The sequence below is a fragment of the Cervus elaphus genome, chromosome 7 (assembly GCF_910594005.1).
Source record: "Cervus elaphus chromosome 7, mCerEla1.1, whole genome shotgun sequence".
Lineage (NCBI taxonomy): Eukaryota > Metazoa > Chordata > Mammalia > Artiodactyla > Cervidae > Cervus > Cervus elaphus.
The window spans coordinates 18363151-18378931 of NC_057821.1; the positions used below are offsets into that span (position 1 = coordinate 18363151).

Genomic DNA, 15781 nt, shown 5'->3' on the forward strand with positions numbered 1-15781 from the left:
GATGCCATCCAATCATCTCATCCTTTGTCGCCCCCTTTTCCTCCTGCCTCAATCTTTCCCAGCATCAGGGTCTTTCCCAACGAGTTGACTCTTTGCTTAAGATTGAAATCCCTTCAAAATAAAATGATAAGTTAAAACAAATTCAAACAGAAATGTCTGTCTTCCATCTTTTCCTCCAGCCACTTCTTAGTTCCCTTTCTTGGAGGCCCCCGAGTTGCTGGTTTCCTGTGCATCCTTCTAAAGATAGTCTGAAATATATGCACTTATAAACTTTTTTCTCCCATCGCCCCACACTGCTCAGCATTTTGCCTCTTTCGCTTAACAATATTTCTGGAAACCATTTGGTATGAGCACACAGAGAGCTGTCTTGGCCTTTTTTATGGTTCCTGTGCATTCCATCGAACAGGTGATTCAAATTTTCATTTGGAAGGTGTGATGAGGTGGTGAAGACCATTGACTTTAGAAGCAGAATGTTGGAGTATAGATCACTGCTGCTGCTGCTAAGTCACTTCAGTCGTGTCCGACTCTGTGCGACCCCATAGACGTCAGTCCACCAGGCTCCCCCATTCCTGGAATTCTCCAGGCAAGAACACTGGAGTGGGTTGCCATTTCCTTCTCCAATGTGTGAAAGTGAAAGTGAAGTCGCTCAGTTGTGTCCAACTCTTAGCGACCCCATGGACCACAGCCTACCAGGCTCCTCCACCCATGGGATTTTCCAGACAAGAGTACTGGAGTATAGATCACTACTACAAAAGAGTTGTTTCATGTCAAGCCAGTTACTTAATATCTTAGTTCCTCAGTTTCCTCATTGTGGGCCAGGATGAAGAGTGAAGTCTACCCCAGGGTGTTTTGTGTGGATTAAATGAGGCGATACTTGTAAAGGGCTTAGGATCCCTTTTGATGTGCAGCACGCACTCCATAACCGTGAACCATCATTCCCAAGATGATTGTGCCAGACCCCCTTTGAGAGAGTGAGGCTGTTTCCAGGCTTTTATTATTATAAACAATGCTGCAAAACAAATATCCTTGTCCACACGTCACTCGGTACTTGTGGGAGTGTATCTGTAAGAAAAATGCCAGAGGAGTAGAATTGTTTGGTCAAAGGCCATGTGCAATTTTAATTTCAAAAGATACTGCCAGGTTGCCCTCCATAAGAGTGGTCCTAGTTGCATCGCCACCAGCTGTATTTGAGCCTGTTACCCTACCCCATAGCCTTGCCAACACAGTCATGTTTTTGCTTGAACACAGCATTTCTCAACTTGTTTGGATGCAGAAGCCTATTATGAGGCTTCTTGGGGATCACCTGGCCTTAGAGCCCCTCCACCAACACCCAGCATTACTGTCAGGTTATTTTCTGGGAAAAACCAGCCCATGACGAGGGCTAGAATGGTCCTGAGCCAGCAGAGTCTCCAAAAGTTGGCTCTGCCCAGGTTTCTGCACGTTCATTCATTCTCCACATTTTTCTTAAATATTATGGTGCTTATGACGAGTTTATACATTGTTGATGTCTTTTTTTTTCTGGGCCTGTTAACACATCAAAACGGTTGGTGAAATCGGATAATACTGTGGATCGTGCGTGCTGTCACTGTTTCGGTTCTGTGCCAGGGACTTGGGATTTCCAGTTGCATTTTTAGAATTTTATCTCACATCTGGTGGCACACGGACAATGCCCGTTCACAATGAGCTGTGATGATGGGGAAGCCTGACTGTTCTCCCTGGAATTAGGCTTCCTGTTATGGATAACCTATTAACCAACCTCATACCCTTCCCTTCATGGGAAATTGGAGTTGGTTATAAAGAAAAAGAAAGTCAGATCTTGCACTGAGAGACCTGTCACCTGAATATGGAAATCTCACAAATACAAAATATATCTAAAGGGTGAGTATTCCTTCACAAAAGGAGTTCTGACTGAGTACATTTTGCATGCATCCTCAGTAAACAAGTCAGTCCGACCCTGCGACCTCATGGACTATAGCCCTCCAGGCTGCTCTGTTCATGGGATTATCCAGGCAAGAGTACTGGAGTTGGTTGCCATTTCCTCTTCCAGGGGATGTGAGTATATTTTAGAAGACTTTTATTAAAGCCCTTTGAGATCATCATGGCAAGACAGAGGATTGTTTGAGATGACGACTTTGGGAAGGAAAGAGCAGGCCTACTATGTCTCTCCCCAATTCTTCACTTTCTTCTCACCCGCAGCTTACATGTTCCCTGATCTCACACAGGCCTGGACTGGAATGCTCCTTTATGATTCACTCTGACTTAGAGTGGCATGCCAAACTTTCTAGGACTTTTGCGGGCTCCCTGGGTTAGCCTGGCATAAAAACCTCTGACGCCTCTTTCCCCTCCAGTGACCTTGCAGATCTAACAAATGCCAAGGACTGGGCCTCTGTGATCTGGTGTGGGGACTGTCCCAGGCCACTCAAAGAGGCCGGAAACAAACTGGCTGCATCTCCAAGAGACCCTCAGGGGTCATTCAAGGTGAAACTGTCCTTGAGTGAAGTCAAATTGGTTCTTTTTCCCCCATTTAATAAACTTGATTTTAATCTAATTAAAACACACTTGCAGAAAAGTGCGCAAATCCCATTCCTAGCTTGATCATTTTTTTTTTCACATGCAGCTTATGAGTTTTACATGCAACTAATAATCCAGCTCAAGAAACAGAGCACTGCCAGCTTCCCACAGCCCTTGCCCACAGCCCCTGCCCACAGCCCCTCCAGTTGCTGCCCCACTGAAGGCAGGCACTCTTTCGCCTTCTATTCCTGACAGTGTTACCTGACTTTGAAATTTATATACATGGAATCACTTCATATGTACTTGGTTGTGTGTGATCTTGTTTGCTCAACACTGTGAAATTCACACGCTGTGAATTCATCATGTTGCGTGTTTGTGGTTCTTTCAAGCCTGTTACTGCGTGGTGTCCCATAGTATGAATACACAACTTCTCATCCATTCCACTGATAATCATTGTGTCGTTTCCAGTTTAGTCCCTAAATGTTCTTATCTGTGGCCTGTGGTGTACACGCGTACACGTTTTTGTCATGTGCCTAGGAGAAGAATTACTGTGTCATAGGGTAGACACTGACCATTGTCCAAAGCGACTATTCATTTCTGCTCTCAGCATCAGTGAGTGAGAATTTCAGTTTCTCCACATCGTCACCACCAGCACTATCAGTGTTGTTCATGTCACCATTCTGGTAATCCGAAGGACCTTTCTAAACCATAGAAGCTTTGATCACCTTCCTGTTTCCAGCTTTTAGAGATGTCCCCAACATTTTATAGTGAAAACTTTCAAACATACACAGAAAAGCTGAAGAAATTATACAGGGAGCACCCATGTGACACAATCAACATTTTATAACAATCGTTTTTTCCACATGTCTAAGCATTCATCAACTGCCTTCTTTTTTACTTGCCATGTTCCTTTAAGAAGGTAAAACTTGCTCTCTCATCACGCGGCAAGCCTTCAAGATGGCACCGAAGAAAGACAGGAAACCTAAGAAGTCAACCTGGAAGTTTAATTTGGATCTTACTCATCCAGTAGAGGATGGAATTTTTGATCCTGGAAATTTTGAACAATTTCTGTGGGAGAAGGTTAAAGTGAATGGAAAAACTGGAAATCTTGGGAATGTCGTTCACATTGAACTCTTCAAGAATAAAATCATAGTCGTTTCTGAGAAACAGTTCTCTAAAAGGTATTTGAAGTACCTTACCAAGAAATACCTTAAAAAGAACAATCTTCGTGATTGGCTTTGTGTAGTTGCATCTGACAAGGAGATTTATGAGCTTCGTTACTTCCAGATTAGTCAAGATGAAGATGAATCTGAGTCTGAGGACTAGGTGATGCCATCCTTTATAGGGCTTTGCTTGCTAATAAAACATATTAAGCATACGAAAGAAAGAAACATCTTGAAATGGACCTTTAGCTTATCAGTGAATAAAAAACATTACTCTGTATGTTAAACATTCATCTTTTATTTAAGTGTATGCTGTTTATATGGTGCTGGCTTTCCTTTAGTACTTTTTTATATTTTTATTGGAGTGTAGTTGATTTACAACGTTGTGTTAGTTTCAGGTATATAGCAAAGTGAATGTGTAAATAAGCTTTTGTCCACCCACCCCTCCCCAAATACTTTGTATAAACAGTATTTAAATAGCTTATAGCTAGTGGAATTTCAGGTTTTCTGTAATGTACTGATTTTACAGATGTCTTCAAGTTAAAAGTATATAGCAAAAATACAATTTGGGGTGTAACTAATAAAATATTTAGATTTGGGAAAAAAAAAAAGGTAAAACTTATCACCACACTGACCCATTTTAAGCATACATTCAATGATTTAAGTAAATTTACATAGTTTTACAATCAGCAGCACCATCCAATTGTAGAACATTTCTGTCACCCGGCAAAGTTCCCTGTGCTCTTTGCTTCAGCAACTTCCTACGACACCTCCCAGCCTCAGGCAACTGCTGATCCATCTGTTTTCTCTCTATGTAGTTTTACCTTTCCCAGAAGTTTCATATAAAGGGAATTATCTCATTAGCATGCAGCCTTTTCTGTCCAATTTCTTTCATGTGGCGCTATGCCTCTGAGATTCACCCATGTTGTAGCATGGACTGATACTAGCTCCTTTTCCTGGCTGCGTAGTATTCCAGCATATGGCTCTACCATAGTTGGTTTACCCAGTCTTCAGTTAATTGTCCCAGCAGAGTTTTGATGACAGGGCCCCAGCCTGTCATAAAAAGAGCTTGCTCATTTATAGAGGGGTCTATGCCTGGGAAAAAGAAAAGGTAGAGAGAGGTAGACAAAGGGAGTTAGAGAGACAGTATTTTGTTCCCTCTGTATCCTCTTTCTCCAGATGGGTGTGGGGCCTCCTCCCTTTGGGGAGCCTCCCCCGCTGCCTGTTGGCTATCCTGCTCTCCGGATTGCCGCACACCTGGCCAACCACACTTTTCTGGCACTTACAGCTCTCTGTCCTGGGTTCCACAATGAACTCAGCACAATCTGGCACATGATTTACAACACAGGGGTCCACTTGATGGGCTCTCCGAGGGCAGAAGTCATGGCTTTTGTGTCCCTTCACTGTAGCTCCAAGGCTGGGTGCAGTGCTGGGCACGCAGGGAAGGAGAAGGGGGGACAGTGACACTGCAGGGGGCCGGGGGCCTTATACAGTTCGGGGGCCTGAGCACCCTGAACTCAGGTCCCCTGGTTGAGGTCCCTACTAGGGAAATGGCCCTGGGCTGGGTCCAGGGAATTGCCAGACCTTCGTGCCAAACCACAGCTGGGAATGCCAGCATCGCTAATGAGTTCAGGATAAGCCTGCGGAAGAAGGAAATCTTCTGCCAACGGAGGCAACTGCCGGAAGCTGCTGGGACCCCCAGTCAGCAAGGGGCCGGAGGAGCAGCTGCCAGGCAGGCTACCCCTTTACCACTTCCCTCTTGGCCCCTTAATTCCCAAGATTTCTGGTGTCTCTCCAGACCGAGGCTGCCCTCCCTGCATGCTTCCAGGAGGGCTGAAGGGCTGGGCTCCCAGGCCTGTGCAATCCGTGATGCCCTCCTGTCTTTTCCATGTTAAGATGACTTCCTCAGACCTGGATGTGCCTTAATGGCTCCTATCGTCCGTGCATGCTGTGGTTGAGGGTGTCCGTTCTCAAATGTGATGGTTTGAAAACCTGGGTGATGCACACTGAAGTGTAGAAGTCGGAGTCTTTGATTCAGCACATGTGAGGTGGAACCTGAGAATTTGGCACATCCAGTGAGCTCCTCAGTGAGGCTCATGCTGCTGGCCAGGGCTGGGTACCACTGTCTGAGAACCACTGCTTTAAGGCTTTGGTCTGTCCTCCGCGGTCTCTCAGCGTGAACCCTCCTCCTGCTTGGGGGAGAGGTGTCTGCTGCCTTCTCTGCACAAGTCCCGAGAACCATTCAGATCCTAGTGACTGTGACAGTGACAGAAGTTCACACTCCAACTGCCTTTGGCCAAAGGGCATGGCAGGACTTACACGGGGAAGAGGAGATGCAGCGTCGTGTCTCCAACGTATCATAAAGAGAAGATAAAAACAGATCAAAGCTGGAGAGTGTCTGTGTATAAAAATAAGTAAGTGGTTTCATGAAAGAAATGATTAGAACTCGCTGTCCTGTTTTAACTGCACTTAATTTTGATTTTGGAAGTGACCCATGTAAAAAAGACTCTTAAAATTATATGGGTCAGACAAGATAGTGAGTGCAGTTTTTCTGCCAGTGTTCTAGAATGACTCTTCAGATTCAGCTCTTGCTTAATCCTGCAGTGCAGCTGGCCTTGGAAAAAGGTCCTTGAGGGTTCTTCAATACACTTAACCCTCAAACCAATCTTATGAGGCCTGATAGGAGGATGTTCTCATTCCCATTTTACAGATAAAGAAACCAAGGCATAGTAGTTAAATGGTAGATTCAGGATTCCAACACAAGTTTTTTTTCTTTTTTTTACTCCAATTCAGACTTTGCCTTCCAAAGTGAGCTTTTTTCTTTTCTTACACTGCAGCTGAATATTAAGATTCTCCAGAATAGGGACTTCCCTGGTGGTCTAGTGGTTAAGAATCCACCTGCCAATGCAGGGGACGTGGATTTGATCCCTAGTACAGGAAGATTCCACATGCCCTGTGGCAACTAAGCCCATGAGCCACAACTACTGAGCCAACCTGCCTAAAGCCTGTGCTCCACCACCGGAGAAGCTACCTCAAAGAAAAGCTCTTGAACCACGACTATGGAGTAGCTCCCACTTTCTGCAACTAGAGAAAGCCCACTTGCCACAACGAAGACTCAGTGCAGTCAAAAATGAAATAAATTAATTAAAAAAATTTCTCCGGAATAATTTCTAGCCAAGTTGCAGACCCATCAGACTGGATGAAGGCTCAGGCAAGCTCTTGGGCTATTACTCAGAGATATGAACTCCCTCAACCCCAGCTGGCTCTGCAAGGGGGAATTCAGCATATCTGCTGTCAGAAATGACACATTTGGAACCAGATTCCTCTGTAGGTTTATCTGAGCTTAAGACAGGGAAGATTGATCAGGGAGGCTGATCCACTGTGATCACTTTTCATTGTTCTTTGGCACCTGGACTTTATGTGTTTAAACAAGCCAGGTAGATGGCTTTGTGCTGGCTCCCAGGGATTAGAGACACTGCTGCATCCTGCTGCCTGCCCCCCTCCCCTGTCCCCTCCACCTCAGCCCACTGTGGGACAGTTGGTTTTTAAGAAAGGAAGTGTCCACATCTCCTGAGGATTTGTGGACAGCCATTTGAACTGTGGTGTTGGAGAAGACTCTTGAGAGTCCCTTGGACTGCAAGGAGATCCAACCAGTCCATCCTAAAGGAAACCAGTCCTGAATATTCATTGGAAGGACTGATGCTGAAGCTGAAACTCCAATACTTTGGCCAACTGATGCAAAGAACTGACTCATTTAAAAAGACCCTGATGCTGGGAAAGAGTGAAGGCGGGAGGAAAAGGGGGTAACAGAGGATGAGATGATTGGATGGCATCACCGACTCAATGGGCATGAGTTTGAGCAAGCTCTGGGGGTTGGGATGGACAGAGAAGCCTGGTTTGCTGTAGTCCATGGGGTCACAAAGAGTCGGACATGACTGAGCAACTGAACTGAACAGAATATAAAGAGATCCTGCTGAAAGGGACAGCAATTATAGCAGACAGAAGGCTGTTGTCTCCTGGAACAGTTGCTGGTCTGGATATCATTCCGGGTATAGTTCATCACTCAGTAAAGAATGTAGACAAGGGGTAAGATTGATTATGGATTAGAGAGTGACCTTTGGGTTGAGGTGGGGGAGCGCTGCTGGAGGTAGGCGTGAGGATGAAGATGGAAGAGGGACGTGGGGGGTGATGGGGTTTTGATGGCTGGAGATGACAGAGGGTGGAAACAGCCCAGGTAGGGGACCGATGGTGTAGGAGATGGGATGTCAGAGGAAGAATGGTTGTTGCGATGATGGGCTGAATAGCTCAGAGAACTAGCTGAAAGGTCCAAAGCCAGGGATGAAAATTTGATTGTGGCTTTGGGTGACTGGGGAGGGGACCGGTTGCCTAGGGGAGGCACTGCTTTGTGGTTGCCCACGCCTGATCCCAGAGGCACCAGCTGGAATGATACCCAGACCAACCATGTTCCAGGAGACAACAGCATTCTGTCCGCTTCTTGACTGGTGTCCTGTCCAGCAGGGTGTGTTCACAGGGCCATCTACAAAAACCCTCAGGGTACTGGCCAAACCTGTTTCAACAGCCCAGCCGGGAGGTCCTTCCTGGCTGAGATTTAGTCAACCTGTTTCCCTAGGAGGCCTCTTTTCCCACCACAGACAGATGGGTGCTGATGTCAGCAGCGGGCGAAGCCGTTAGTCAGCACCAGAGGGGCTCGTGCTGAGGGACCAACGGAAGAAAAGGCGCCGTCGGACATGGCCGCCTCTCACCCCCACCCCAGTGGGGGAGGCAAGGCAAGAGGCCACCCGGGAGGCCCTGCCAGGTTCGTGTACAACCTTGGGTGGCCTGAGGCGCAAGCTGAGACCCGGAGAACCCTGGATGGAGGAAGTGGAAGGGTCCTTTAAGACCCATCTGGTTTAAGGCCATGCAGAGAAGAAAGAGGTGCTCTGATTCCCATTTCCCAGATGAGGACACGGAGGCCTTGGGAGGGGGAGAGCTGCGCCCAGGGCCCTGTGGAGGGGCAGCAGTAGAACCCAGCTCAGCACCTCCAGCTCCGGACGGCTGCAACAGCAGCTCCATCTGTGCACGTGTGGGATCCTGTGTGGGGCAGTGGTCTCAGAGGGGCTGGTATTGGACAGAGCCGGGCTCCCCGCTGGGTCTGCCATTCCCTTGGGGGAGGTTGTGACTTGAAGCCTCTGGCTCTTCTTTGGTGACATTGGCAGGCGGGTTCTTCACCACTGAGCCAGCAGGGAAAGCCCTCTTCTGCGACATTTATCGTGCGCTTAGTCGCTCAGATGTGTCCGAATCTTTGTCACCCCATGGACTGTAGCCCGCCAGGCTCCTCTGTCCATGGCATTTCCCAGGCAAGAATGCTGGAGTGGGTTTCCATTTCCTTCTCCAGGGGATCTTCCCCACCCAGGGACTGAACCCACGACTCCTGTGTCTCCTGCATTGGAGGCGAATTCTTTACCACTGAGCCGCCTGGGAAGCCCACAGGAGTGTTCAAAAATTCCTTCTCTGGTGGGAGGAGAGTTAAATGGGACGGGCAAAAGTAAAGCTCCCCGTGAATGTTAGCCTTCTTCCCCCCACAAATCACTAGTCCCAGTGGGGGTTCTCTGTGCACGCTTGTGTGTGAGAGCACGTGTGTGTCTGTGTGTGTGTGTGTGCATGCATGTGATATCTGCAGATCTTGGCCAGACGGCCACAGCGAGGGGAAGTCACAGTGTTCAGGGGTCTGGGAAGTCTTTAGGGGCTGAAGCCTCTAGGACTGGTGTGAGGGGGTGCTGCTGGCAGGAGGAGGTACTCCGGCACACCCGCTCCCTGAGCTGCTGCCAACCCCGAAGACTCATGGGCCAGGGCAGGCGGGTCTCGGGTGGGCCAGCTCCTCTTAGGGAGCAGCTTCACTGTCAGGAGTCAGTCATGAAGAGGTCCCTGTGAGCGTTTGTAGCGAAGCCCAGCACAGAGTGTCTGACTAGGGGTTAAATAATGGGCTTGAGGGCACCAGAAGAGGGGAGAAGAAGCAGGGCTGGCCCTCAGGCCTCCAGTGAATTCCACCTTCCTTGCAGCCCCAGGCGATCTTGCCTCCTAGCCTGAATCATCCTTACTCTAGTCTGAATGAGAGTCCTGTTATTTGTGCTAATTGTTGACATTTGCACAGCATGCATTCCCAGGAGCTTGGGGACCTAGAATGCAGAGCCACTCTTCCACATGCTGATTTTTTGACATCAGCAGAACTGGAGCCTGGGGAGTGGCTGGGGGCAGAGGACAGTGGCCTTCAGCACTGCTTCTAAGCTCCCTGTAATGTCCCCATCACATTCACAGAGGCATGATGTGTTGGAGTCCTGGAAGGTCAAAACTGAGGGCCAGACCTTGATGGCCTTCTAGTCCAACTGCCTCACTTTATGTAGAAGGAGACTGAGGCTCTGATTAGTGGCAGTGTAGGGTCACAACCTCACCCTCTTCCATATTCATCCTTTGACTTCATATGCATGAAGCACCCTTTTGGTGACCATCCTTCATACATATCCAGCCTCCCTCTCCTGAAGTACCTCCAGTTTTATTTTGCTTCCTGGCAGTACCTGACATCATATATGGATGCTCTTTCTCTTCTGTTCCCTTCCCCCATTAGAATGAAGCTCCAAAGGGGCAAGAATTCTTCCCCCATTTCATTAATGGCCATATTGTCAGCATCTAGAACACATAGTTGCTCAGAAAGGAATTGTGGGATTCATTCACTCATTTGTTCCTTTATTCATCTGTTGGCTACCTCTCAGGTGGGTCTTCTGCATTGCAGACAGTCATGGCATAGACAGGTGTCAGACCCAGCTTCTGTCCCACAGAGCAGGTGGCTTCAGACTCTTTTCTCCAGCCTCCAGCTGCCTGAAGATGGGAGGGAGCATGTTGCTTGGGTACCCTGGAAGGGACTCTGGAAGGTCCCCTCAAGCAGGGAGGGACTGGGGCTTGGGGATAAGAATCCTTCTTAGGAAGTAGAGCAGGTCCCAGAACAGCCTCCAAGGCACAGTGGGGACCAGAAGTGCAGACACAGGTAGCCTGTGACCAGAGGGAGAGGGTAAGGAATGTAGTGACCCACAGGTGTTTGGGGGCCAGGAACAGGGATGGGGATCCAGGGAAGACAGGGCAAAGAGGGTGCTGGGGAGGGGCTGGGCACTGGGTATCTAGGGCAGGGGTGTGTGTGGGGTGGGGTGGAGGAGAAGGACATGGACATTTGTTAACATTTGTGTCAGTTGGAGAGTGGGCACCAGGATGGAGAGAGAGAAGACACGTGATCAGATGGGGAGATGGGGCACAGAGCCAAAGCTTTGGTTGGAGGCTCAATTTTCTCATCCATAAAATGGAGATGATGCCTGACCCTGGGGATGGCGGAAGGGGAGATGAGCCTTGTACTGAAAGATCATCTCTTTGAATACCCTGAGCCCCTGCTGGATCCCCAAACAATGCCGGCTTGTCCTCCTCACCACTCCTCCCTTACCCTGTCCCCAGCTCTGGGGCTCTGACCTGTGGAGTGGGCCAGACCCCACCCTCCCTGTTCCCTGACTCCTATGGTTGGTGGCCCCAAAGGCTAACCGGTTTCCTCCATCCAATTTGACCAGAACGATCTGGGCTCTGTGGGTGCTATGGGTTTCCTGATGGGGGCCCAGGCCTTGGCCTCGCTGGGGGCTGTGAGCAAGAGAGTAACCAGCCCAGATTTTGCAAGCCTGAAATAGTTTATGGCCGGGCTGAGGCAGGGAGGAAGGAGGGCATGGCCCAGGGAATGCAGGAGGAATGCCTGGGAGGCTTGTTTCTGCCCCCCACCCCTCCCCAGTTCCCCAGGGGAAAGCCAGCAAGGCTTTCAGCCAGCTGGGCACCGGGTTGCACAGAGAGAAATGGTTTGGGCGCTGAACATTCCTGGGGCTAGGGTGTTCTCAGGGCCCAGCGGTGGGTGTATGTGTGAGGGGAGACCTAGTCTTCCTTTTGATGTGGGGACCATCTCCAAGGAGGCTGCCTGGATAAGCCTGTCTCACTCCCCATCCTTTAGGCTCCCCACACCCCTGACTTTGGCTGGGAGTATCATGGACATACATCTTCCATGGTACTGGCAGGGGAGGGGGTTGTGTTTTGGCTTGAAGTGGGCCTCTGTGTCTGCCTCTGAACTGGAGCTCCCTGAAGTCAGGTTATATGTTTTCCCTTAAGACTGGGGGCTTTCCTTAAAGTCTGAGGCTGTGATGCTGAGGGGAAGGCTGTGTTACCCGGCCTCATCCAAAAGTTTCCCATGGCTGGGATGGGGTGGCCACCAAAACTGCAACTGCAAAAGGGTCTTTATCCCCCTTCCTTTAGATCCAAGACTGCATTGTTAAGGACCCACTGAGTCTTCTGTGGACCAGACACCAGCCTTCCAACAGCCTTTGCCCCCCACACCTCCCTGTTTATGGGACATCTGAGGCCCTACTATGTGAGTTGGGGAGGAACCAGGCCCCAGTCGCCCACCTGGACAGTCCACTTAGCCCTCCTGGCACCACACTCTGGACTCCCCCCGACCATTCTGCTTGTGTTCTAGGGTCCCCCCAACCCCTGACCCCGGGAGGGGTTGGGAGTGGACAGGTCAAAGTGCGCCAGGCATCCATCCACTGATGATACCTGCGCATTCCTGGGCCCTGCATCGGGGCCAGTCATCTTCCTTTCATGTTGGGCTGTCTGATGGAGCCGGTGGATATGGTGGGGGTTGGGCAGGGGCCCTGGGGCAGCCAGGCAGCAACAGTGGAAGGCAGAAGGCAGAGGCGTGACTCCCAGCTGAGGTCACAAGGTTCCAGCACCCTTAGGTCCCACCACGTTCTGGCAGGGAAGACACAAGTGGTCAAAACTCTGCCTGGCCAGACTCCATCCCTCTGTTTTGGCCATGGCCTCTGGCTTCTGTTGGCAGCACTTCCTTTTCCAATCTGCCCCCAGCCCATGATACACACACTCCCAGAGCAGCTCCAGGGGCTCAGTCTGTGGTCAGAGTGATGGAGGATCTATGTAGAGTTGGGCCACTCTGTGGTGAGGATTATGGGGACAGAAATCGGGTTTAGGATCTGGCAGTGACTAGGGTTAGGAGGCAGCCTGTTTTCTGGGTTAGTGAGATTTGATTTTGGAGGTAGCATTAAGGGTCGGGCTGTACTCAAGATTAATGGTCAGTCTATACCTAGGGTTGGGAGTCAGTCTGTACCTAGGATCAAAGACACGGCTTCCTCAGGAGCAGAGTTCTACACCCAGAATTAGGGGGTGATGGGCACCCAAGGGTGAGAGTTTGTTTTGAGCCAGAACTGAACCTACAGCTTGGCCACAAAAAGTGACCCTGGCCAGTCATTCACAGAAGGCAGAGAACAGAGTTTGCAGTTTGGAGGGGCAGGATTCATTGATCCCTTGGCCATCCCCTCTGGGGACCCACCAGCAGGAGGTATAAGGGACAGAGTGAGGAGACTCAAGGCTCTCAGAGAAACCTTTGCCAGGAACACTGGTGGGGATGGAGCACAGCGTCCAGGCTAAGTCCAGTGAGTGGTTCAGAGGCAATATTGCCCAACGCCATGGCCATCCAGGAGGAATACTGAGTAACTCCATGGGTAGCGCTTCTGTTTACACTGTATCTCTTGAAACGCAGTCACCAGTAGCTCAATCTGCAAACATTTCCTGAATACCTACCATATTTTAGACCAGAGGTTCTCAAACTTGAGTGCACAGAGGAACAACCAGGAGGCTTGTGAAAAAAGGCCGGTTCCTGGGCCCCACCCCAGGGGCTCTGGAGGAGGAAGGTACTGGGAGCTGCCCAGGAATCCGCACTTCCAATAAAGTCCCCAGGCGATTCTGCTGTGATGAGTTTTTTGTTTTTGTTTTTTTTAATTTTTTGTTTATTGATTTATTTTTGGTTGCACTGGGTCTTCATTGCTGTGCGAAGCTTTTCTCTAGTTGTGGCAAGTGGGGGCTACTCTCTAGTTGTGGTTTGAGGGCTTCTCGCTGTAAGTGGCTCCTCTTGTCGTGGAACATGGGCTCCAGAACATGTGGGCTCAGTACTTGTGACACACGGGCTCAGCTGCCCTGCGGCATGTGGCATCCTCCCAGACCAGGGATCGAACCTGTGTCCCTTGAATTGGCAGGTGCATTCTTAACCACTGGACCACCAGGGAAGTCTTTTTTTTTTTTTTAATTGCTGCTGTGGTTGTCTTATTTTTACTTATGTTTTCAGAGTTTTAATAAAACTTTTAATAGAGGGTCAGAATGCTAACAAGCATCTTCCAGCTAACAAGGAAAAGGCAGCAACATGAATTCTTTCACTTAGAACGGCATAGTGTGGTGGTTTTAAGACCATACTTTTGAGACCTGGCCTCAAAAGGCTCATGGGGTTAAAAAAAAAGAAAAGGATTGTGGAAAATACCATAACACCTTCTGGTAAGTTCAGTGCACAGAGTGGGTGCCAAGGATTTCTGGGATAAAAGGGTGTGTGACCATTTTCAGAGAAGACCCAAGAAGACCTTGCAAGAAAGTTAGGGAGTTTCTCTCTCATTTCTGACCACCAGTAAGCTAAAAATGTACTGGTCTTATTGCAAGAATTGTATAAAAACCTAGCTGTGTAACCTTCTCAAAGCATTTTCATGTGCTTGGCAAGGTAGGAGAATTCAGGCAAACACACTTTGAGCAAAGAAGTGTAAAGCAAAGCATAATTACTGCATTAAATGAGGCAAAGTAAAAGAATGCACATAAAAATGCCATCTTGGTACAGTGCTGGGGAGGGAACAATGCATGCCAGCCATCATTATTAATAACTTACCAATTTCTATAAACAATCATTCTGAAAAGCACGACTCAGGCAGTGTAGGTCAACTTTGTTTAAACTGTGGCCCCGTGCTCTGCCCCACTCTCCCCTGCCTCGTTCCACCCGCCAGGAACCTTGTCTGCAGTTGGCATCCGGAAACAACAGGGTGTGTGTGTTTTTATTTTCCCAATATAAAATCACAATATTGATTATGCTTTAGCATACAGCACATTTCTGTCTCCCCCAGCTGCTCCCTGGTCAAGAATCTGGCGCTGAAGTGCTCAGTCATTTTGAGGACCTTGCTGAAGGCAGGAAGCCCGGACGGTTTGCCTCCCCGTTCCCCATTCCCCGGCTCCCTGCCATTGGCTTGCTTCTAGAATTTTATATAACCTTTCTTTATTTAAGGCTTCTATTCTTCAATCTGAGGGTGAATGGACTTCCGGGCCTGCCTGTGGGGCAGGAGCTGGAGGTGTTACGCTTCCCCAGCAGGGAGAGAGGGCTGGACTGAGTTCCAGGAGCTTCTAGAGGCCATACCCTCCCTGGGCTGTCCTGGGATAGCAGACCCTCCCTTGGGGAGGGCAGGAGGTGACCTTCCATTCCCCTGGCCTGGGCTGCAGGCCACCTGGTCTCAGCCTTCTTAGATACCGCCAGGAAGCTTTTTCTTTTATCCCAGTTAAATTTCACCTTGTTGATTTCAGGCCAGTGTTTCTGGGGAGGCATGGGGTTTCAGGCTGGCTGGGGACTTTCCCAGCCCTCTGGACACCCGCATACCTCTGGAGCTCCTCTTCCCACGGGATCGCTCCATCTCATTCATGCATTCAGCAGGCATTCCTTGCACACCCATTAGGTACCCTGTACAGTGGGTTTTGGTTGTGGAGGCCTGGTTCACCATGTACTAAGGTGACAGGCACAGGGGTGGGCCATTTCTCTCTAGTGTGGTATAAGCATGCCAGAGGATTAAGGAGGCATTGGAGAGGTACCTGATTCACTCCTGGGGGGCATGTGGAAGGCGAGGAAGTCTCCACGAAGGAGGTAATGGTTTATCTGAATCTAAAATTATGAGAAGGGAAAGAGGGGATATATGTAAACACATAGGTGATTCACTTTGCTGTACAGCGGAAACTGGCACAACACAGTAAAAGCAATTATATTCTTGTTGCTGTTCAGTCGCCAAGTTGTGTCCAACTCTTCGCGACCCCAGGAACTGCAGCCCACCAGGCTTCTCTATCACTATTTCCCTAACTTTGCTCAAACTTACGTTCATTGAATCAGTGATGAGAAAGGAGGAGTGTACTGGGGGTTATTTAGGCAGAGAGAGTACCCTGAATGT

At 49.1% G+C, this 15781-nt stretch overlaps 1 protein-coding gene across 1 annotated transcript; it reads left to right on the top strand.

Annotated features, from left to right (window-relative positions):
• The first annotated feature begins 3468 nt into the window (after nt 1–3468).
• Nucleotides 3469–3975, top strand: LOC122697742 (60S ribosomal protein L22-like 1). The gene has a single exon (XM_043908729.1). The coding sequence runs from the start codon at nt 3469–3471 to the stop codon at nt 3835–3837; it is 369 nt and encodes a 122-aa protein (XP_043764664.1). The 3' UTR covers nt 3838–3975.
• The last annotated feature ends 11806 nt before the right edge of the window (nt 3976–15781 follow it).

Coding starts and splice junctions, on each gene's coding strand:
- LOC122697742 (XM_043908729.1), top strand. CDS start 3,469: ATGGCACCGAAGAAAGACAGGAAACCTAAGAAGTCAACCTGGAAGTTT.